The following is a 25,130-nucleotide window of genomic DNA, read 5'->3' on the forward strand; positions in this document are numbered from 1 at the left end:
GGCTGAGGCACTTGGGGCTGTTCTCATTGGAGAAGAGAAGGTTTAGGGGAGATCTGATAGAAGTGTATAAGATGATTAGGGGTTTAGATAGGGTAGATACTAAGAACCTTTTACCGCTAATGGAGTCAGGTGTTACTAGGGGACATAGCTTTAAATTAAGGGGTGGTAGGTATAGGACAGATGTTAGGGGTAGATTCTTCACACAGCGGGTTGTGAGTTCATGGAATGCCCTGCCCGTATCAGTGGTGAACTCTCCTTCTTTATGTTCATTTAAGCGGGCATTGGATAGGCATTTGGAAGTTATTGGGCTAGTATAGGTTAGGTAGGACTCGGTCGGCGCAACATCGAGGGCCGAAGGGCCTGTACTGCGCTGTATCCTTCTATGTTCTATGTTCTATCACCAATCACATTATATAGTCTTCATTGACCTGACCAAAGCTTTGGATTCAGTCAGTTGGTAAGTGCTATGGAAGACCCTGTTAAAGGTTGGCTGCTCAGAGAAATTAATGAATATCCTCTGATTACCCCATGTGAAAATGTCAGCAGTGGTATTCATGAGTAGTAATATGACAGAATCCTTTGAAGTCAACATGGGTCAAGCAGGAATGTGTCATCATCCATCCTTTTCTCCATCTTCATCACCGCCATTCTTCTTCTTGTCAAGAAGACACTTCTCAGTGCTGTGGACATTGTCTATTGGAGGGACAGAAAATGTTCATCCATCTCAATGGCTCAAGGTGTAAGCCCAAGATGGAAATGATACTGATCTCAGTTGTAGAACTTCAGTATGTAGATGACAATTTCCTCTCTGCTGTCTCTTCAAGCCTGATTTAATGCCATAGTAGAAGCATATCAAAGAATTGGTTTCAGCCTCAACCTCAAGAAGGCTGAAATCCTTTACCAACTATCCCAGGTCAAGTTACACTCATTAAGATCAATGGAGAAAAATTCCAACTGTGGAATATTTCCCTACTTGAGAAGGTACCTCTCATCTAAGGTTGACAGCAGAGATTCAACATCCTATCTGATCATTGAGCAACTCCTTTGGATGACAAAGGATGGAACTCTTCAAAATTGTTGACATCCATGCTGATACCAAGGTTCCTACATATAAGGCAGTCATCCTTTTGACTCTTCTATGTGGCTTCGTATAGATGCCATCTCCAAAATCCTTGATAGGTACCATCGATGCACTTTGAGAAGAGAATTTCAAAAGCAAATCCTCGCTCAGCTCAAGCAAGGTACTTGGACAAGAGGAGGATAAAGGAGTGTTTTCAAAGACATTCGCCCAGAAATGCAAAAGAACAAAACAAAAGAAGTACAGCACAGGAATAGGCCCTCGGGCTGGCCAAACATCTGCCAATCATTGTGCCTTAACTAAACTAAAAAACAAACCCTCTGCCCTTATTCACTCTGTATCCTGTATTCCCTCCCTACTCATGTAACCATCCAGTGCCTCTTCAATGTCGCCAATCTGCCTACTTCCACCATCTCTTCTAGCAGTGCATTCCAGGCTCCTACCACTCTGTGTGAAAGACTTCCCTCACACAGCTCCTTTAAACTTGCCCCTCTCACCTTGAACCTATGCCCCATTGTAATTGAAACTTCAGCCTCTGACTATTCATCCTATCTATGCCTCTCATAAATTTGTAGACCTTAATCAGGTCTCCTCTCAGCCCCCGTCTTTCCAATGAAAACAATCCTAGTCTTTTTAATCTTTCCTCATAGCCAATGCTCTTGAGACCAGGCAAAGTCCTGGTGAACCTTCTCTCCAAAGCTTCCACATAAATGCCAACACAGTGAGACCCTTGTTCAGGAGAAACTGACTTAGAGGAAACTCCTGTATGAGGGGACACAATTGTTTGAGAACTCCCAACACAAGAGAAAAGTATGGAACAAGAACCTGAGAAAGGAATGCCAGTGATCTCAATGTCAAGAATCAGTTCCACCTTCTGGAAATGTGTTGTTGAAGATGTTGCTCTAGGACCAGCCATGCAACACCCACAAAACCCATGAGCAGTGACACAGAATTTCCAGGGTTGACTGTTTTCTTCATTAGTGATTACTGGCAATGGTTAGAAATAATCTGGCCCCAGCATTGATCGCTGTGTCACTCCCCTCGTTACAGATTGTCATCCTGGAATGCCACCCTTTTCCAAACTCGGTCATCTCTTAGCCATGTTTATATATACCACAGACTTTTTACTAATTAGGTAGCTTTAGATAAGTGACATCATTTACCTTTTTTGGGTGGGAAACTGCTTAGTCTAGCTATGCTCCTCAATAAAGCTCCTGCTATTTCATGCTTCAGCATCCTAGTCCTTCTTGGAATATAGCAGAGTAGTGTCCACATTTTTGGTTTTCTGTGGGTTACCTGTGCCCCATGCCTCATTGCTAATGAGGATCTGATATTGAGCAGGTACCCAATCTGCTTTGGACCTTTACAAAGTTATAAATTCATCTCCCTTGTTTTAATTGCATGTGCAACAAATACTACATGAAGTAAAGTAGGAATGCATAAATTTCCAAAATGTCTGTTGGTGAAAACTAATTTGTTACCTTCTCTCTGGCAGTTTGCTGTATGTTGTGGATGTGTTGTATTATACTTAAAATATTTAACGTTTTTTATGCATGTCTGATGTTTTGGCATGTCTGTTTGATCACACAGGTCGGGCGATGGGAACACAGAACAAGATTTCTCACTAAGTTGTTTGGTTCTCCTTTCACTGCATGTTACTGTGTAGCAGTCATAATTCTCCTGCTGAACTTCTATAGGAGTTACAGGTGAGTCAACAGCCATGCTTCATGTGCTGACAGAGATAAAGCAGATGATAACAGGTTGGGATAGACAAAATAATTTTATAAACAATAACCAAGAAATTCCATTTGCCTTTTACAAATGTGTTTCACATTACAGATACATAAAGTGACAGAAAAGCTGAGTATTCTATCACCCGTACTCAAATCTGGATTGTGATGTAAGATGGTTTAAATTGTTGCATGTGCCCATGTGCAAACCTTAGATTTCATATTTTAATTTTTGTACCTGGTAACCTGAGGTTCTTATGAGTATAACCTGTCGTATAGTCAACTTCATAAGTTGTGTACTCCAGTACTTATTGCCACATAGGTCTGTATCAGTCAGCCATTTGCTAAATTGAGCAAAAACTAGATTGATCTAGTTTTCAAATTACTTTGAGAGTCTTTAGCTGTGTTCAGTTCTACATAGTTCTTGTTAGTGCTAGAAACTGAATGTAATTAAAGGTTATTGCTTTGAAAATAACAATAAGGTTTCCTTTACATCTTTGATACATTGATATAATCCAGTACAATTGAAAAAGAATAATTTTTAGTGAAGAATTGCTATCCATTTTTAAACTTAATGATAGTTTGAACAAGCTCTGAAATAAAAACTGAACACAATGCAGTGGCAATTTTTATGTCCTTTTTAATGGAGAAGAATTTTATTATTGCAATTGTGAATGCAATAGGTTATACATTTTCCTTGGAATTTTATATTTAAAATAAACTTAGATATAATGAAAGATATTGATTTTTCTTTTGGGAATGTGAAACCAATTCCAAGGTGAGTGCAGATTTATAGGATGAAGCTATTGACAGTGCTCCGCTGATTAACAACTTTTACAAAGGAAAATGATTTCTGTATACAGAAAATATAAAGTTTGTGCGAAGATTTGTAGCTCGGGTGCTTGTTGTAGTGGTTCTGTTAGCCGAGCTGGAAGTTTTTGTTGCAAACGTTTCGCCCCCTGGCTAGGAGACGACATCAGTGCTGTGGAGCCTCCTGCGAAGCGCTTCTTTGATGTTTCTTCCGGCATTTATAGTGGTCTGTCCTTGCCGCTTCCGGGTGTCAGTTTCAGCTGTCCGCTGTAGTGATTGGTATATTGGGTCCAGGTCGATGTGTCTGTTGATGGAATTTGTGGATGAATGCCATGCCTCTAGGAATTCCCTGGCTGTTCTCTGTTTGGCTTGCCCTATAATAGTGGTGTTGTCCCAATCGAATTCATGTTGTTTGTCATCTGAGTGTATGGCTACTAAGTATAGCTGGTCGTGTCGTTTCGTGGCTAGTTGGTGTTCATGGGTGCGGGTTGTTAGCTGTCTTCCTGTTTGTCCTATGTAGTGTTTTGTGCAGTCCTTGCATGGGATTTTGTACACTACATTGGTTTTGCTCATGCTGGGTATCGGGTCCTTTGTCCTGGTGAGTTGTTGTCTGAGAGTGGCTGTTGGTTTGTGTGCTGTTATGAGTCCTAGTGGCCGCAGCAGTCTGGCTGTCAGTTCAGAAATGCTCCTGATGTATGGTAGTGTTGCCAGTCCTTTGGGTTGTGGCATGTCCTCATTTCGTTGTCAGCAGTGCTCCGAAAGCTAGTGTTTCCAATTAAACCTGTTGGACTATACCTGGTGTCATGTGATTTTTAGCATTAACTTGGGGTGTGTATTCCCGTTGAATGGTCTTCACTTGGACAGTGCTGCCACGAGCGTCCAGGTGAATTGAATAACTGAAGCTGTAGAGAGGGTCCTTAGCTAATTAATGGGGAGGTGAAAGACCTCAACATAGGAGATACATAGGGCAACTATTTGGATAATGAATTCTATAGTGTGGCAGGAAGGAACAATCAATACAAGTGTTAGAAAACAACAGCAAATAGGGTGAAATGGGGGAACAGTGGGAAAAAGGCAGATTATTGGCTCTTAAAAGTCTGTAGTATTCAGAACAAAATAAATTAATTAGTGGCATAGAGTTGATGAGTATGATATTAAATCCATTATGGAGATGCAATTCGAAGGAAATCAAAGTTGGGAACTGGATATTTAAAGATATGTGACTTTGCAAAATGACGGGCAAAAAGGAAGGGTGGTGGGGTAACTTTGTTGGAATGAGCTGGGATGGGTGCAATAGCAGAACATGATCTTGGACTATGCAGAATCCATATGGGTAGAGAGAAGAATTAATATGAGGGAATGGACATTGGGAGTAGTCTGTAGACCCCCTAGCTGTAGCTGTTCTACAGGAAAGAGAATAAGTCAGTAGATAATGAAATACTGTAATTTTCATGGAGATCAGGAAAATCAAATTACTAAAGGTAACCATCAGGAAGAATTCATAGAATGTATTTGGACAATTTCCTGGAGCTATATGTTATAGATCCAACCAGCGATCTGGCTTTTTTAGATCAGGTAATGAATAATGAGGCAGGTTTAATAAATGATCAGAGTAAGAGGATCAGTGACAATACATAACAGAAATTAACATTCAGTTTGAAAGTGAGAAACAATTGTGCTAAACCTAAATGAAGATAATTACATAGGGATGAGGGCTGAGTTGGATGAACTGGACTGAAAGGAAGTTCAGAACAAAAGATGGTTTTGGAACAATGTTGCACTTTTAAGAGAGAGTTAATGACTCACATCAGAAATATATCCAAGTGACGAATATGGACATGAGGAAGGAGATATGCCAATGTGATGAATAAGAAAATTAAGAATATATCGAATCGAATAAAAAAAAAGTCTCAAAGATTAATCATAAATAGAAAGTTTTGAACAACAACAGAAGACAACCAAAAAAAATGCAAAAAGTAAAATGAGTGCAAGCTACCAAGTATAGGCAATCCTTGGGTTACAACTGGGTTTCGTTCTGGAGTATACTTGTAAGTTGATTTGTTCACAAATGGCAGCACAACACAATGTAATACAATATAAACTAGCCATTTGTAAGTTTGAGAAAATGTTTGCATGTCCGATGTTTAAAATTAGTGTAGTCTAATGTGGGATCTCATTTGTAAGTGATGTTTATCAATCAGGGACTGTATTTCAAATAAAATAGGGCAGTAAGAACTTTAAATATATAAAAAGGAAACAAGAAAGTAAACATGGTTCAGAGAGAGAGTGTGAGAGTCTGGGGAAACAATAATCCAGAAATGGCAGAAGAATTAAAAGAATATTTTGTTACAATTTTATTGTAGGAAATATTAAAATCAATTAAAATCATTAGTGGGTGGCATAGTGGTTAGCATTGCTGCCTCACAGCGCCAGAGACCCAGGTTCAATTCCCGCCTCAGGCCGATTGACTGTGTGGAGTTTGCACGTTCTCCCCGTGTCTGCGTGGGTTTCCTCCGGGTGCTCCGGTTTCCTCCCACAGTCACAAAGATGTACGGGTCAGGTGAATTGGCCATGCTAAATTGCCCGTAGTCTTAAGTAAGAGGTAAATGTAGGGGTATGGGTGGGTTGCGCTTCGGCGGGTCAGTGTGGACTTGTTGGGCCGAAGTAAGTAATCTAATCTAATCAGTAATCTAATCTAATTTTAAAAATACTAAATAATCAAAGGGCCCAATTTAAGATCAATCTAACCAACACACCCCTCAATTTATTGTCGTCAGTGTGCTTGTCCAGCAGTCACTTCAATGTCCCTAATGTCTCTGACTCTATTACCAGCGCTGACAGTGCATTCCATGCGCTCACCATTCTCTGCGTAAAGAACCTACTTTCCTCCAATCACCTTAAAATTATGACCCCCTCATGACAGTCATTTCTGCCCTGGGGAAAAGTTTCTGGCTATCTACTCTAATATGCTTCGTATTACCTTGTACATATCTATCAAGTCACCTCTCTTTCTCCTTCTCTCCAGTGTGAAAAGCCCAAGCTCATTCAGCCTCTCTTCATAAGACAAGTCCTCCAATCCAGGCAGCATCCTGGTAAATCTCCTCTGTCCCCTCGGAATTTAAAAGAAGTAGATACGAGGATAGAGGGTGCACTGGTAATAATCTTCCTAGAATTCCAGATTCTGGAAAAGCCCCAGAGGAAAACTGCCAATAAGAACATATGAACTAGGAGCAGGAGTAGGCCGTCCAGCCCTTTGAGCCTGCTCCGCCATTCAATAAGATTGTGGCTGATGTGTTCTCAGATCCACTTAACCGCGCTCTCACCATATCCCTTAATTCCTTTAATAAGAACGAGGAGCAGTACCCATCTTTTTTTAAAAAAAGGAGGAAGATGAAAAAAGCAGGTAATTTTAAACCAGTTCGCTTAACATCTGTCTTTGGGAAAGTGTTACAGTCTGTTAGAAATTATGGAATATCAGGCCATGTAGAAACCCAATATGTTATCAAGCACAGTCAACATGGCTTCATGAAAGGGAAGTCATGCCTGGCAAATTTATTATAGTGTTTTGAGGAGATAAATAACGGGGCACCAGTGAAGATAATATCTGGATTTCCAAAAGGCATTCAATCAGGTACCATACAGAAGGCTACTCAATAAGGTAAGAGCCTGTGGTATTGAAGTTAGTATCATTGCATAGATCGAGGATTGGCCAACTATAAAGACTGAGAGTTTGGGTAAGGATGGCGTTTTCAGGATGGTGACCTGTTACTAGTGGAGTGCCACAGTGTTAGAGCCACAATTATGTGCAATATATATTGATGGGTTGGATGGCAGAAGAAAATCCACTATCATCAAGTCTACACACACAGTCTACAGAGGACTATGGACACACTGAGTAGGCAGAATTTAGCAAATGGAATATAATGTGGAAAAATGTGAGATTATGTGCTCAGGCAAGAAGAATAGAAGGGCTGAACATTATTTATTATTATGCTAATATAAAGACATGATAATGGAAAATTTGGAAAATGTTGGCAGGATTAGACAAAGTCAATCTGGTTTAATAAAAGGGAAATTATACTTAACCAGTCTACTGGCATGTTTTGAGGATGTAACTAGTAAGAGTAGATGAGAGAGAACCAGTGGATATTGTATATTTCGATTTCTAGAAGACTTTTAATGTGTACCCCCATAAGAGGATAGTGTTCAAAAATAAATCATATGGATTTGGGGGTAATATACTGACTTGAATTAAAAATTGCTTGATGGACAGGAAGCAGAAAATGGGAATAAATGGATCTTTTTCCTTATGGCAGGCAGGGATTAGTGGTGTATCACAGGGATCAGTGCTTGAAGGGATGTCTATAACAAATTGTATGAGGGAACCAAATGTAATATTTCCAAGTTTGCTGACAACACAAAACCTGGTGGGATTGAGAGTTGTGAGAAGGATGCAAGGAGGTTTCAGGGCATTCTAGACAATTCGAATGTGTAGGTAAACTAATGGTAGATGCAGTGTATATTGATTGATTTATTTACTATCACGTGTACCGAAGTAAAGTGAAAATCTTTGTTTATGAGCAATACAGGCAGGTCATAGTAAGCAAGAATGTACAGAACAAAAGGTTTAGATGGAGGCATACAGGTAACATTTTTCACAGGGTGTACAAGAGAGAGCAACAGTAACAAAATCAGAATTATTTGAGGCTAGAGAGTCCATTCAATAGTTTAGTAATGGCTGGAATGAACGTGTCCCTGAACCTACTGGTGTACGTGTTCAGGTTTTTGTATCTTCTGCCTGATGAAAGAGGTCACTACTAGGATCCAAAGGGTTATGTGGATAAATGTGAGGTTATATGCTTCAATGTGAAAAATATAAAAGAGCTGTATTATTTAAATGATGACCTATTGGGAAATGTGGATGTACAAAGGTATCCGGTTGTTTTTGTACTCCAATTAATGAAAGTAAACAGGCAGGAACAGCAAGCTGTTAGGAAGGAAGATGGTACATTGGCCTTTAGGCTATTACTTTTCATTTTCTCATACTTTTAAACTATCAAAATGGTACCAGATTATGGCAACTAATGAAAGTTATTTACTGTATTTATTGTATTTCACTGTAAAATGTGACAAATTATTCAGTCATTCATTGCAAAAGGATCTGAGTTTAGAAGTAGGGATATATTATACAGTTATACAGGGCCTTGGTGAGACCGCACCTTGAGTATTGTGTGCAGTTTTGGTCTCTCTACCAAAGAAGGGATGTACTTGCCATAGAAGGAATATAGCAGATCTTCACTGGTCTGATACTGGGATTGGTAGGACTGTCCAATGAGGAGACATTGGTTCGACTAAGCCTGAATTCACTAGCGTTTAAAAGAATGAGAGGGAATATGATTGAAATGTATACAATTCTAACAGGGCTGAACAGACAAGATGCATGGAGGATGTTTCCCCTGGCTGGAGTTTGTAGAACCAGGAGTCATAGGATATAAGGTAGGCCATTTAGGACTGAGATGAGGAAACATGGCTTCAATCAGAGAGTGGTCAACCTGTGGAATTTGTTATCACAGATGTCTGTGGAGGCCAGATCACTGAATATCTTTGAGAAAGAGATTGGTAATTTTCCAGATGTTAAAAGCATTAAGGTGTGTGGAGAGAAAACAGAAACATGATGTTGAAATAGAGGATTATCAATCATCATTTTGAATGGTGAAGTAGGCTGAAAGGGTTGAAGGGCCTACTATTGCTCTTAGTCTCTATGCCAATTTAAATGGGGAAAGACTAGGCCAACAGAAATGGACAGAATTTGACTTGGGGGATAAAGATGTTTCTTTGAGGATATTTAGACTCTGATAAAACAGTGATTCTTACCATGGAACAGTGAACAATCCATGTGCTAGAAAACAGGAAGATCACAAGAAAAGGAGGTGGAAGATTTTTATTCTGAGGCTTAGAGATTTTCATTGCAATCTTAACGAGAATAGTGTGTATCACCATGAAACCAGAGTGAAGGCTTTCATAGAATGTGGGTCAAAACTAATGGGAAGGCAAATCAATTGCAAAGGTTGATGGCCATGTACAAACAGTAACAAAATATTGTGTGGATACAGGAAATATGATATAAGTAAAACAAAAACTGGACCAAAATGATGATGTTCATGAGAAAGTATGCACAGTAGGATTTTAAATTACTTCTATGCAGTAAGCCTTGGGACTAGAGGAAATAGGCCAATTTACTGAGGTGGCTAGAATAGTAACAGAAACCAATTTTAAAATAATAAGACAGGAAAGTAGTGACAGTTTTGGTTTTAAAAACATGATGGTGCTAAGACAAGGAATGCCAAATAGTTAAATGAAAAAAAAATGAAGTTATTTAAGGACAATTTTGATAAAAATTGAATTATGATTGAGTAACTTGACTGTACAAACTAAAATCTGATTGGAAGCATTAATAATGACAGGCAAGCATATTACAACAGCTATATAAAAAGACTGCATTAGTTTCGGTAGGAGTGAGAATTAGATATTCCAAACCAAAGATAGTAGCATTAATTAAGAATTCTATCATGGTGCTTTGGACTTTTTATTGTAATTATAATAAATTACAGAATAGCCTTAATTGTTATACATCCCTGACAAAAGAACTTGACTTTAAAGTAAATCAGCTCAGTGATTGACATTTGGTCTTATTTTAATAATGTTAATTGTGTACTTTCCAAAAGATTGGAGAAATGAACGTGGTTGTGTCTGTAGAAGTTTACCCTGCAATTCGTATCACAAGATAATTCATAGTTATGACCCTCAAGTATACAGGTAAATAATAGTAATTTGCTAATCATCAGGAGTAGTAGGAATGATTTACAGAAAACACTGGGATGCTGCTAACCTACAAAGAAAATCTAAATTGCCTTTTTTAATTGATCAGAATGGATGAACAATGTAGCGATTGTGATAGTGTACATCAAGTTAAAATTAACATTAAAATAAAGAATGATAAGTAATTTAAAATACAAGTTTTTTAACTGGAATAAAGCAAAAAGAAATCAAACAGAAACAAATCTGGTTCCAATTAATGCCTGTAAAGCTAACAGATCAGTAGTATGATCCTTCAAATATTATACGCTGCAAAGGATGTGCCGTGTATTCCTATAAAACAAAAAGTCAGGCATTAAAGATCTAAGTTTCGTGAATAATTGGATTAAAATTAAATTGGTTTGGAAAAGGGAGGCATTTAAAAAGACTAGAGATAATATTTAAAGAAATTAATGGCAAACTTAAATTTAGGCAAAATGGAAAAGGAGATTAAAAAGGCTATAAATTAACAGATGATACTTTTGAGTAAAATTTAACAACAGTTTATTCATTCAGGAGTGGAGGAGAAACCTGATTGTGGAGGATGATAGAAAACTGGAGATATCAAATAAATGTTTTGTGTAAGGCTTTGAAGAAGATGATGCCAGTTTGAATGTAGTTGTACTCAAGGAAAGGAATTCAGAATCATAGAGCTGTACAGCACGGAAACGGGCCTTTCAGTCCAGCTTGTCCATGCTGACCAGATATCATAATCTAATCTAGTTCCATTTGCCAGCACTTGGCTTACATCTCTCTAAACCCTTCCTATTCATATATCCATCCAGATGCATTTTAAATATTGCAATTGTACCAGCCTCCACCACTTCCTCTGGCAGCTCATCCCACCCTCTGTGTGAAAAAGTTGCCCTCTAGTTCTGGACTCCCCATCCCAGTGAAAAGACCTTGTCTATTTATCCTATCCATGCCCCTCATGATTTTATAAACCTTAATAAGGTCACCCCTCAGCCTCCGATGCTCCAGAGAAAACAGCCTCAGCCTATTCAGCCTCTCCCCATAACTCAAATCCTCCAAAGCTGGCAACATCCTTGTAAATCTTTTCTGAACCTTCCAAGTTTCAAAACATTCTTCCAATAGGAAGGAGACCAGAATTTTGCACAATATTCCAAAACACAATAACCAATGTACTGTGCAGCCACATGATCTCCCAACTCCTATATTCAGTGCTCTGACCAATTAAGGAAAGCATATCAAATGCCTTCTTCACTATCCTATCTACCTGCAATTCTACTTTCAAGGAGCTATGAACCTCCAAGGTCTCTTTGTTCAGTAACGCTCCCCAGGACCTTACCATTATGTGTATGCGTTCTGCTCTGATTTGCTTTTAGATGGGAAAAGTAACAGTTTTTAGGCCATTTGTACTCTTGACTGTTATTGGAAGCCAGAAAGAAGATCGTTTTACTCACAGACACTTATTCCCTCAGTAGGTCTTGCCTTTCTACTTCCTTCTTGTAAAGAACATCATAAACACACACATTTGATTAAACATTAAGTTACCTGTCCCAACAACTATTCAAAATGGCTCTGTTTTCATTTTGCCTTTATTTTTCACTATATAAAGAAAGCAGAGCTAGCAATTTAAACTAGCTGTTTAGGTTAAGGGATGTTTCAATAGCGTTGCAGTGGCAAACATTGAAGGGGATAATCCAGAAAATGCAAAGTTGATACAGTCCAACAAATAAGAAGAAAATCGAAAGAATCAGCCCACATCCGTGGATAATTTAAAATGTCAAAAATCATATCAAACTGAAAGAAAAAACAGAATTGTACAAAAATAGGTGGCTGATCAGAAGATTAGACAAAATACAAAAAACAACAAAAAACTTTGAGTTTTTTGGAAGTAGTAACGAAGAAGACTGATGAGGGCGGAGCGGAGGACATGATCTATATGGACTTCAGTAAGGTGTTCGACACATGGTAGACTGGTTAGCAAGGTTAGATCTCATGGAATACAGGGAGAACCATCCATTTGGATACAGAACTGGATTGAAGGTAGAAAACAGAGGGTGATGGTAGAGGATTGCTTTTCAGACTGGAGGTCTTGACTACTCTTGTGGCACAAGGGTCAGTGCTGGGTCGACTACTTTTCATCATTTATATAAATGATTTGAATGTGAACATAGGAGGTATACTTAGTAAGTTTGCAGGTGACACCAAAATTGGAGGTTAGTGGACAACGAAGAAAGTTACCTCAGAGTACAATGGGATCTTGATCAGGTGGGCCCATAGTGTCAGATGGAATTTAATTTATCCAAATGTGAGGTGCTGCATTTTGGAAAAGCAAATCAGAGCAGGACTTATACACTTAATGATAAGGTCCTGGGGCATGTTGCTGAATAAAGAGACCTTGGAGTACAAGATCATAGTTCCTTGAAAGTAAAGTCACAGGTAAATAGGATTTCGTATGCTTTCGTTCATTGCTCAGAACATCGACTATAGGAGTTGGGAGATCATGTTGTGACCACTTTTAGAGTATTGTGTGCAATTCTAATCTCCCTCATATCGGAAGGATATTGTGAAACTTGAAAGGCTTCAGAAAAGATTTACAAGGATGTTGCCAAGGTTGGAAGATTTTAGTTGTAGGGAGATGCTGAATAGGTTGTGGCTGTTTTCTCTGGACCATCTGAGGCTGAGGGGTAACCTTATGGAGATTTATAAAATCATGGGCATGAGTAGGATAAATAGGCAAAGTCATTTCCCTGGGGTGGGGAGTCCAGAACTAGCGGACTTATGTTTAGCGTGAGAGGGGGAAAAAACTTTAAAAGGTACCTAAGGAGCAACTTTTCCATGCAGAGGGTGGTACGTGCATGGAATGAGCTGCCAGAGGAAGTGCTGGAGGCTGGTACAATTACAGTATTTAAAAGGCACCTGAATGGGTGTATGAATATGAAGGGTTGAGTGGGATATGGGCCAGGTGCCGGCAAATATTTATCTTTATGACTCTAATTATGCGAAGATGAATAAGGAGGAAAAAATTAGACTATGAGAGAATGTTAGCCAAAATATGAATTCTTTCAGATGTTTAAAAAGGAAAAGAGTTAACAAAATAAGTGTTGGTTCCATGGAAAATGAGTCTGAGGAATTAATAATGGAGGATAAAGAGATGGTCGATAAATTGAACAGATATTTAGTCTTGGTCTTTGTTAGGGAGAATGCAGGTAGCATCCTGGAAATAAGTGTAAGTCAGGAATTGAAAGGGAGAAAGGAACTCAAGGAAATTGCAATTACCAGGAAAGTAGTACTAAGTAAATTGTTGGAAAAGCGAGTTGACAAGCTCCCAAATTCTGGAAGATTGCATTATATTTGAAGAAGCTAATGGTATAGTTAATGCATTGGTTTTAATTTTCCAAACCTCAGTAAGATCATTTACATTGAAAAATAGCAAACGTAACTCCTTTATTCAAAATTGAAGGAGGCAGAAAGCAGGAAGCTACAGGCCAGTTCACTTAACATCAGTTATATGGAAAAAATTAGAATCTATTATTAAAGACATCACAATCATGAATATGTTGAGGGTTACAGGGAAAGAGTAGAGGAATGAGTCTGGGTGGGATGTTCTTCGGAGTTTGGTGTGGACCTGTTGAGCCAAATAGCTTGTTTCCACACTGTAGGGATTCTGTTCTATTCTCTTCTTGTTTCCCAACAAAAGTTCAGTTAAAACAAGAAACTTCAGGGCAGCGATGATTCAGCCAGACCCATGAAACCATTCCAGGTATCTCCACAATAAATAAACCTTTCACAATCCTCGAAATATTAAATATGAAGCATCTTTAAAACAACATCCTGCGTTAGGCATTTATTTGAAATTCAAATACAAAAGCAACTGTTTTGTTTTTGTTTGAAATTGCTGACATTTTTTTAATCGACTAGGATATTTCATTACTTACTCCTTTATTTATTGCAGCTCATGTGAAACAACATTTGCAAAGTAGTAGTAAGTGTAGGAAAAATCCTAGCCAGTAAATTTCAGTGCTATGTTTGGACACCACATTAAAATCAAAATCCTAGACTGTGTCAATTTTGATTTCAGCTTTGTTTGCGCTTTTATTTTCGTGTAAAACTTCTTCTGTTTCAAAAGGTGGAGACATGCTTTACTCATGTGAAGTGGATTAAGCAAAAGAATGGTATTTTCACTATTTTTCCGATACTAAATGCAACACTTGCAACTTCTAATGCAATTAAATGTAGAAATCAAGAGGTTGCTGTCAGTGATTCTGTTGCACTGTTGAACTTCCTACTAACTGCAATTAATTACACAATGAAGGAGCAGCGCTCTGAAGGCTACTGCTTCCAAGTAAACCACTTGGACTGTAACCTGGTGTTGTGTGATTTTTAACTTTGTCCACCACAGTCCAACACTGGCTCCTCCACATCATGGCTGCAATTAACTAGAAATCATTGAACTGATGAGAACCTGTCATTTTATGCACTTAATTTTGCAAAATTCACTTAATTGTTGAATGAGAGAGTGCACGACACAGCATTGAACCCTTTTGTTAATTACACCAAACACCCAGAAAAGCTCACCTTGCCTCGTAATCTGTTAAAGTGACAGAGAACTCCCAAATTCCACTATTTAGAGAAAAAAAATCAATTTATTCTTTAACTCTAAAAGTGAACATTAAACGTCAACTATTTTCAATTCTATGCCTCCTTTCTCTTAAATGCTTGTTATCTGTCTCCAACTCTATAACAATATACTGTTCCCATAAAAACCTGTCTTAAACTTACATCAACTTTATTTTAAAGCCATACAGCAGCTGTCGTCGTTGATGTCTGTCTCCCTTTAGTTGAAGATTTTCCTGGGTCGACTTTGGTCTTTTGCTGCAAGGATGTTTCATATGAGAAAAGTACCTTTGATAGAGAGTGTTTTGAATGGCAGTCTCTCTTCAGATGACAGTTTACTCTCTATGGCAGTTGGTCTGTGTGACTTTCAAATTGCATGCCTCTATTCACCCCCCACCTTCGAGAATCGGATCATCTCATTGGTTCGATGTTGGCAAAACAATAAATACAACATCGATTTGGTCTTAGTATGCTGGGGCATGGTTTAAACTAATTGGTTAAATTTGAATTGTTGTCAAAATAACAACCAAAACTCAAGGTTTTCTGTTTCACAGCTCAATGTTACATATTTTCAATTTTCCAGTACACTCTGACACTGCTAGCTAGTCATCTGACAGGTGCCAGCAAGCTTTGTGTAAAACAGCATCCATTCTCTCTTAAAGGTACAGAACACACCTTCAACTTCATAACATAGGTTTTGACAGTGTGCTAGCTTCATCATTATTGCTGATCTACGTTTATAGCCTTAAAGACGGGTCAGTGCTAGGACCTCAGCTGTTCACAATATACATTAACGATTTGGATGAAGGAATTGAAAAGGAAGTGCATCAAGACCTTGGTATCATGGTGGAACAGTTGCTGAATGTTGACATGCAGGTGCGGTGAAAATAGATAGTGGCATGCTCTCCTTCATAGCGAGAGGACTTGTGTATCGGAGTAAGGATGTCCTACTCCAGTTATACAGGGCCTTGGTGAGGTCACCCCTTGAGCATTGTATGATACTTTAGTCTTCTAGTCTGAGAAGGGACAGTGTTGCTATTGAGGGAGTCCAGCAAAGGTTTACCAGACTGATTTCTGGGATAGTAGGACTGACATATGAGGAAAGACTGGATCAACTGAATTTGTACTTGCTGGGATTTAGAAGAATGAGGGAATCTCATAGAAACATGTAAAATCCTAATGGAACTGGACAGGCTCGATGCAGGAAGCATGTTCCTGATATTGGGCAAGTCCAGAACTAGGGGTCACAGTCTAAGAATAAGGGGTAAGTTATTCAGGATTGAGATGAGGAAGAATTCCTTCACTTGGAGAGTTGTGAAATTCTCTCACACAGAGAGCTGTTGGGGCTGCTTTGTTAGATATATTCAAGAAGGAGCTGGACATGGCCCTTACAGCTAAAGGGATCAAGAGATATGGAGGGAAAGCGGGAATGGGATATTGAAATTGCATGATCAGCGATGATCATATTGAATGGTGGTGCAGCTCGAAGGGCCGAGTGGCCTGCGCCTACTTTCTATGTTTCTATATTTGTCTATAACTGCTGAAGTGATTTCAAGTGCCTTGTGGTTTCATATTTTGAAGTTTGTGGATAGTTGATGCTTTTGTTTGTTTGAATGAAATTAAGTTTGTCTTTAAACATAAGTTTGCAGTATGTTAAAACCACTATGAATGATTCCCTTTTTTAAAGCTTTATTTTACACATTCACCTGTCACTAGGTTTAATGGCGACTACAAGGTGTATAGTAGGTGGTTGATTTGAAGTTCCATATCTTGGCATGGGGGAAATCATGCTTTGTGGGCTGGGAAAAAGGGCATAACTTGTAAACGGCAATCACTAAATGACATGGGGGTGGAAAGAAAGTCATAAGGGGCAATAGAGTTTTTTGAGAGGGTATTCCTTGGCATGGGTGGTATAGGATGGACCTTGTGAACTTGCCTTTCAATGGCTGGCTCATGCAAACTATGTTTCATGATTGGCCAGACTCCACAAAAATTGTAGAGGAGTAGGCCATAATTATCTCTGTGATGGAGCCAGTCTGAGCAGGACTGTCAGATGTGGGCTCACAATCCAAACTAGCTACACCATTAAAAGGGCCTCCCTAAATTGGAAAGTTCAAGTTTGGGATCAGGAATCCTGCAATCAAACAGTTTGCCATATTTTGGAGACTACCAAGTCAACCCGATTGTGTGAAGATCTCCAGCAGTTGAACCTTGGAATAGTATCAGGGTGAAGGGCAGATTTGTGGGCATACCTTAGGCTAAATAACAAATTTTATGACCACTTCGGTCTTCCCTTCAGAATCGTGCAATTCTTTTTTAAGATTGTTATTCCTGGTCTATACTCTAACCTGAGTGCAGGAAGAAAATGACAGAGTAATACAGTATGGAAACAGTCCCTTCGTCCCAAACTGGTCCATGATGACCATGGTGCCCACTCAGCTAATTCCAATTACCCGCATTTGGTACATTTCCCTCTAAACGCTTCTCATCCATGTACTTATCCAATTTTTTAAAAAAGAGTTGCGATTGTATCTGCCTCAACCACTTCGTCTGGTTCCATATACGCAACACTCTCTGCATGAAGAATTTGCCCTTCAGGTCTTTCTTAAATCTTTCCCCTCTCACCTTAAACCTATGCCCTGTAGTTTTCAATTCCCCATCCCTGGGAAAAAGACTACATACATTCATCCAATTTACGCTCCTCATGATTTTATACACCTCAGTAAGGTCACCCCTCATTCTCCTATGTTCCAAGGAGTAAAGCCCTATTCTGACCAACCTCTCCCTTTAACTCAGGTCTACTAGTCCTGGCAACATCCTTGTTAATCTCCTTTGCACTCTTTCCAGTTTAACAATGTCTTTTTTATAACAAAGTGACCAAACTGCACACAATACACAAGTGCGACCTCACCAATGACTTGTACAACTGTAACATAATGTCACAAGTCCTGTACTCAGTGCCCCAACCAATGAAGGCCAGCATGCTAAATGCCTTCTTCACCACCCTATCTAGCACTTTCAAATAACTATGTATTTGTCTTTCTAGGTCCCTCTGTTCCACAATACTCCTCAGGACCTTACCATTTACTGTATAAGTCCTACCTTGGTTTGACTTTCAAAGTGCAATACCTCACACTTATCTGTATTGAAATGCAGTTTCCAATTCTCAGCCCACTTCCCGTCTGATCAAGATTTCTTTGGAATTATTGATTAACTTCCTCGCTATCAACGACATCTGAAAACGGTGCTAAGGAACATTTTTGTTGGTTGACTTTACAGCCTTATTAGTCACAAATGAGTAATATAAAAATAATTGCCGCTTTTAATTGTTGGTCTTTAAGTCTGGTATATTTTATGATTTTGATTTGTTCACAGTTTGGCTTTAAATTGGTGACTTAACATCAAGCAGTTACTTTGATCAAATCATGATTTTCTGTATCTTACAGCATGCTGATTAGATTTCTTTGCAGTTACATTTCCTGGTATAATACTTCAAAATTTATGATGTTATATACATATGTTGGTCACAAATTGCTTGGCTATACAAAATTGTAGATCTCCCATAATACAGAATATATGAGAAGTGAAGATTTCAGGTGACATAGGTTAAAAGTTGGTACACAGTTGAACCAGAGCACACTGATGTTATTCAGACCCGATTTAAGGTTGTGCATAGTGTCTCTGGTTTTGTGTTGCCAATAATAAATAACTACATACTGTAATTACATCTTTATGGTTACATAATAGTGCATCTGCTTTCAGGGGATGGGTCATTACAGTGTCTCACTGAAGGGTCGATTTTCCTGTTACTCTGAACTTATATAGCTTTTTCCCCTTGCATCAAAAAAAGGAATACATACTGGAGGAATATATAGGGATATAAACTGAGAATTTGGGATATACACTGGAGAAAATTGATAAGAGAAAATGCAGGCAGATGTGAAATATTGATGCTTGTCTGTGGTTTGTTTAAAATGAAACTGACATCTTCATTCATCATTTATTGATGATGAAAGAAGATGCCAGCTTCATTTAAAATACATGTAATTGCTAGTTCTTCAATCTTCCTATTTCAGGAGCAGCAAGTTGGAAAGTGTAGCAAAAATGTAATTAGAGTCAAATCAAACATACATCCTATTGCACACCATACCTTGTGCAACTGGTATTCTGTAAGGTAAAAGGTGATATAACATGCTGGCTGGCATTTCAGAGACCCTATACCACACTCACATCCTCACACAGTGACTGTAACTAATAAAAGAGATAAACTTTCCAATAAGCCCTCTTCTGTTTCCAGTGCAATTATATTTTATAATAATTTTCTGAAATATTTGAACAATAATTCTGGGGTTCTCCTTGAGGTTTGACATTAATGCCATGAGGAGCTCACTGCCAGGCATTCAGAATAGTGATGGCTTGTCCATCAAGTCATATCATGCTTTGAGTCCAAATGTCTGAATGATGAGTAAGAGTAGTAGAAAAGGAAACAAATCCTGCATTCCAGAACTCAGTACCCCTATTGAGTATCTGCCAAGTGTCCAAGACAAGAATTTACTTTACTCAGGCGGTCGTCAATTTTTGGAATTCTCTGTCACAGAGTCCTCTGGAAGCTCAGTCTTTGAGTATACTTAAGGTAAAGATTGCAAGAATTCTGATTACCAATTGCATACAGAGTTACATGGATGAGGTAGCTGAAAGGATGCTGAAGTGTTCATTCAGCCATTATTGTATTTAATCATTGGGCAGGCTCCATGTATTGAATAATGATAGATTAGACTGGTGCTGGAAAATCACAGCAGGTCAGGCAACATTCGAGAAGCAGAAAGTTGATGTTGCAGGAAAAGCGCTTCATCCAGAATGAAGGGTCGACTTTCCTGTTCCTCTGATGCTGCCTGACCTGCTGTGCTTTTCCGGCACCACTCTTATCTTGATTCTAATCTCCAGGATCTGCAGTACCCACTTCTGCTTTATCCATAGGCTGAATGAACTACTGTGATTGTTATGTTCCGATGCCAAGATGTGCTTGTCAAGAATTGGCTATTTTCTCACAGAAAGATGCCCTGCAGATGGTTATGGTTATTGAAGGCCAGTCATCTTAGCTGCAGGACATTTCTGCAGGAGCTCCTCAGGGTAGTCCCCTATGACCAAACATCCACAGCTGCTTCATCAATGACCTTCCCTCCATCATAAGGTCTGAAGTGGGAATGTTAACCGATGATTGCACAGTGTTCAGCACCATGAACGACTTTTCAAATACTGAAGCAGTCCGTGTTCAAATGGCAACAAAATTTGGACAATATCTAGGCTTGGACTGACAATGGCAAGTAACGTTTGCATCACACAAATGCCAAGCTATGACCATCTACAAAAAGAGACAATCTCACTACCACCCTTCAACATTCAGTGATGTTGCTATTACTGAGACCCTCACTGTCAACTTCCTGAAGATTGCCATTGACCAGAAACGCAACTGGATTCACCATATAAGCCCAGTAGTGCAAGAGCAGGTCAGAGGCAATGAATACTGTGAGTAACTCACCTCCTCACTCCTCAGTGTCTGTCCATCAAATAAAAGATTTGGAATGTAATGTAATGGAGTACACCCCATTTGTCTGGATGAGTGCAGCTCTGACGACACTGAAGGAGCTTAACCTCATCCAGGGCAAAGCAGCCAACTTGTTTGACAGCACATTCACAAACATCACTCCTTCCACCACTGATGCACAGTAGCAGCAGTGTATATATTCTGCAAGATGCACTGCAGTAATTCACCAAAGATCCTTAGACAGCATCTTCCAAACCCATGACCACTTCCATCCAGAAGAACATGGTCTGCAGATGCATGGGAGCATCACCACTTGCAAATTCCTGTCCAAGCCACTCACCTCCTTGCCTTGGAAATAATCGTTATTTCTTTGCTGTCGCTGGGTCAAAATCCTAGAACTACCTCCCTCAGGGCATTGTGGATCAGTCTACTGTGCATGCTCTGTAACGGTTCAAGAAAGCATCTTACTACCACCTTCCCAAAGTCAGCTAGGAATGGGCAATAAATGCTGACCAGCCATTCTACATTCCACAATGAATAAAAATAAACTTGTGACCCTGCGTAGACAGCATCCTCGAATTGAAGAACATTGAATGGCAATTTTTAAATAATGTTATTTAATTTGGATCAATGTATCGATTGATTTATTCTGACCCACAAGTAATGAATTTAATTCAAGCTATGGTATAGTAACGCAGAATAATGAACATGTTGATTTATCTTGACTGATACTTTTTCAAATCTCAGAGTTTACCTGCAAAGGTAATTTTCCTGTTGTTGGTTCTTTGGAGTCCGCTATTTAAATTCAGTTTACAGCCAAAAGTTCTGGTCTAAAATTCAGTGACAGCCATGTAGTGCCACATTCTGAGCATTGAATTGCCATTGTGACATACTCAATGGCATCTTGTGTACTGCCAGAAGCATGGTCTTAGTGTTTTGTCAAAAGTACCATGCTGGTAGAGTCTGGGAGCAATCTCGTTTCATTGCTACAATATGGCCCAAGAAAAGCCCTGCAGTGCTTCAGTACAACATTCCCAACAATACGGATGATACCTTCATATAGCAGATGCTACACGGATCAAGTGCATTAATACCAATGTGCTTATTTGTAAAAATTGTAGTAATTTAGATCTCATGTCCTCTCCCTAAGGTGCACACAGAAACCTTGCCCAATGGCCAAAAATAAAGCTGTGTTCAAGATGATTCATGTTTAATTTCTTATCTAACAAGTGATTTCTGTGTCTTTTCTGTAGTTTTACTGAAGCAATGAAGATTCAACCTAAGATTCAAGTCCTTGACAGTGCTGCAGCATATTATATAGGCCTTGGCCTGTTGCTAATTGGTACTATCCTTGTCCTGAGCAGCTTCTTTGCACTGGGATTCATCGGTACATTTTTAGGTGAGAACAATTACTGATGTCAATAGTCAAGCTAATGGTCATTTTATATGAAGTTCAGTTTCTCTGATGTAAACCTACCACTATTTTGTTGTCTCATCACTTGGTATATGAATAGTATAATTTGCATTAAAACTAGATTTCCTAAATTGTTCTGAGTTTAAGCATTTGCTGTTCACAGTAACAGCGTGTATTCACTGAGCTTTCCCATTTGGGTGCATATATACCTGTCAGAAGACTGTGGGTCTGACTACCCGGCAGGACTTGAGCACACAATAAAGTAATATTTCATTGCACTGCAATTGCAACATTGAAAAGGTATCTGGATGGATATATGAATAGGAGGGATTTAGAGGGATATGGGCCAAATGCTGGCAAATGAGACTAAATTTATTTAGGATATCTGGTCGGCATGGACAAGTTGGACATAGCAACATAGAAGATAGGAGCAGGAGGAGGCTATTCAGCCCTTTGAACCTGCTCTGCCATTCATCACAATCATGGCCAATTGAACAATTCCTATCTGGAGTTAAAATCAAGGCCACAGTGATTTTCCTTGCATCAGATAATTGCTAGACAAAAGTGAGAACTGCAGATGTGGAGACCAGAGTCTAGATTAGAGTGGTGTGGAAAAGCACAAAAGGTCAGGCAGCATCTGAAGAGCAGGAAAATCAACATTTCAGGCAAAAGCCCTTCATCAGGAGTGGAAGCAGGGAGCCTCCAGGGTGGATAGATAACTGTGGGGGACCGGGTATCTCTCCACCCCGGAGGCACACTGCCTCCATTCCTGATGAAGGGCTTTTGCCCAAAACGTCAATTTTCCTGCTCCTCGGATGCTGCCTGACCTGCTGTGCTTTTCCAGTACCACTCTAATCTAATCAGATAATTCCTGCCAAATTAAAATAAGTGTGGATTTACTTTCTGCTAATTTATAACCTATCTCACTTTAGAAATTACATGTGCCAACTCAATAACTCAAGAAAGGTCTTTGCAAAGTTTAATGTATTATACACAACTGAAGATGAAAATGCATTCCCCTCTGGACTATATGTTGCCTTGACATTCTATTTTTTCAAGCCTAAGTGACGCAATGAATCCCACAGCACTAAATTGTGTGGCTCAGAAAGCTCAAACAGCACAGCAGTAAATATCCACAAGTTGATAAGTACGCATGTAGCTCCTGTGGTTTTTTTTAATCGTACGACAAAATGTATGACGTCTTACCTACCTGTACCTTTTGTCTGTTTTGCTATTTTGATCTCTCTCAAACCAGATTGTCTGTTTCTCTCTTCAGCTTTTTCTCACCAATTGTTCTTGCTGTGTTCTGCAGAAAGTACCAAACTTTGGTATACATTCAAATCACAGTGGGTCAAGTTTGCCCTGCTTCTGAGACCTTTTCCTATACCCATCATCCTGAAGGCTTGGTCATAAAATTCCTGAATGTGTAACCGTTAACTGTCAAGTCTAATGAGGCTGCCAATGAGACTATCAGATTCGAAAATAACCAGGGGGAAGGCTAAGAAGGAACTTAAGTTGCAATTGTAAATTCACTATTAAATTAGAAAGAGGAATAAAATGAGGGAGGAAAGATTAGAATAAGAGAGAGAGAAAGAGTCAAAGGAAAATACGAAAAGAATTTTGGTTTTAAAATTTGACATTTTAAAACTCTCCAAAACTGAAGGAATGAGATGTCACACTTTTAATTGTTCATTTTCTGAGGTTAATGGCCAGTAATTAACAGTCACTGGTGGATTAAACAGATGCTTATATTGTTTATTACTTAAGATTCTGTGTTGAATTTGATGGTGATTAAGGTGATATGCTGCAAATCACAGTAAAAATGTTCTTCCAAAACTAATACATAATGGCCTGCAACTTTTGGCAATTCACAATTCATTGGGCATTTCTTTCTTGCTACAAGTTGTGGGTGGATTTATGATTTAGTAATAGCACGTATTATTCTGATGTTTTCTTCTTCTACAGTCCACAATATGAAGCCATTATAAAGTACATGTTCTCATATACAAACATACTCCATCACTGATATTAATGAAGGATGGTAAATTTAAGCATGCTGCACATATTATAAAATGTATATTTGTAAATGTTAAATCGTATATTTTGAATGTATAATCTTTGCAGGAGAACAATATTAATACAACCAGCTTTCTTTGGATAAATGCATTACTTTAGATAATGCAGTCTGGGGTGAAGGTGGCTTGTTTGAACTTGGACTCTTGAAGTTAACTCGACAGGTACAAGGAGCCTTGAGTGTTGGCTATGCCAGGTATGTTCAGTGCTCCTCAGCATTGGTGCATGGGAAGCTGCGGTGAGGAGTGAGAGATTGATTTCTATTGAAACAAGAGCAGACCCCAGAAGGTGAAGGACTCACAAAAAAACTTTGATGAGCTTATAACATCCAAGTATTTCAGCCACTTGATTGATATTTACTGTGCAGAAAAAAGTAAATGTATTTTCTTGCAGCTAGATTTAAGTTATCAGGAATATACCAGCCGACATTGCAGTGTAACGGGAGTGGTAGATGCTCTTTCTCTTTTTCTCTCTCTCAAAAGAGAACACCCAGCACTTATACTGTAATTGAAAAATTATTCATGTTTCTGTATGTTTTTGATCAGCACGGACTGGTCAGCTGCTTGAACATGACAGCAATTCTGAAAAAACGGTGTTATGATGATAGACCCTGTTGCTTGTACAGAACTTGTATAGGGGAATGGTAATTTATGGAGTTAGTACAAAGTTGTAAAATGTGTGATGCAAATTGTTGAGTTGACCTTCATATGTTTGCTGCAGGTGATGTTGTGTAATGCCATATCCCATACCTTTTGCCATTAATTGATGGCCTCAGGCTTCACTCAACTATTTTATCCTTGGATGTGAAAGGCCACAGCTCCAATGAGTGAACCTCTGGTGTGAGGCAGGAGGAGTGCTGCAGTTAAGGCCTTTCTGAACACAGTAGAGGTTGACAGGGTATCAGTGTTACAGCTATTACTGATAGAAAGCTCGGAGTAGTTCACCCACCTGAGGACAGCATTTTAGGTCATTTGGAGCCGAACCCATGTTAAACCAATGTCACTAATACAATCACTGTTACTTTGTGTCCTATACCAACAC

At 39.0% G+C, this 25,130-nt stretch overlaps 1 protein-coding gene across 1 annotated transcript in view; it reads left to right on the forward strand.

Annotated features, from left to right (window-relative positions):
- pemt (phosphatidylethanolamine N-methyltransferase) overlaps positions 1-25,130 on the forward strand; it is a 173,418-nt gene that overhangs the window by 25,899 nt on the left and 122,389 nt on the right. The window contains exons 3-4 of the mRNA XM_060840915.1: positions 2,669-2,784; positions 21,856-22,001. Of these exons, the coding sequence (XP_060696898.1) occupies positions 2,669-2,784; positions 21,856-22,001 (262 nt within the window). The remainder of the gene's footprint in view (positions 1-2,668; positions 2,785-21,855; positions 22,002-25,130) is intronic.

The sequence above is a fragment of the Hemiscyllium ocellatum genome, chromosome 20 (assembly GCF_020745735.1).
Source record: "Hemiscyllium ocellatum isolate sHemOce1 chromosome 20, sHemOce1.pat.X.cur, whole genome shotgun sequence".
NCBI classification, from domain to species: Eukaryota; Metazoa; Chordata; class Chondrichthyes; order Orectolobiformes; family Hemiscylliidae; genus Hemiscyllium; species Hemiscyllium ocellatum.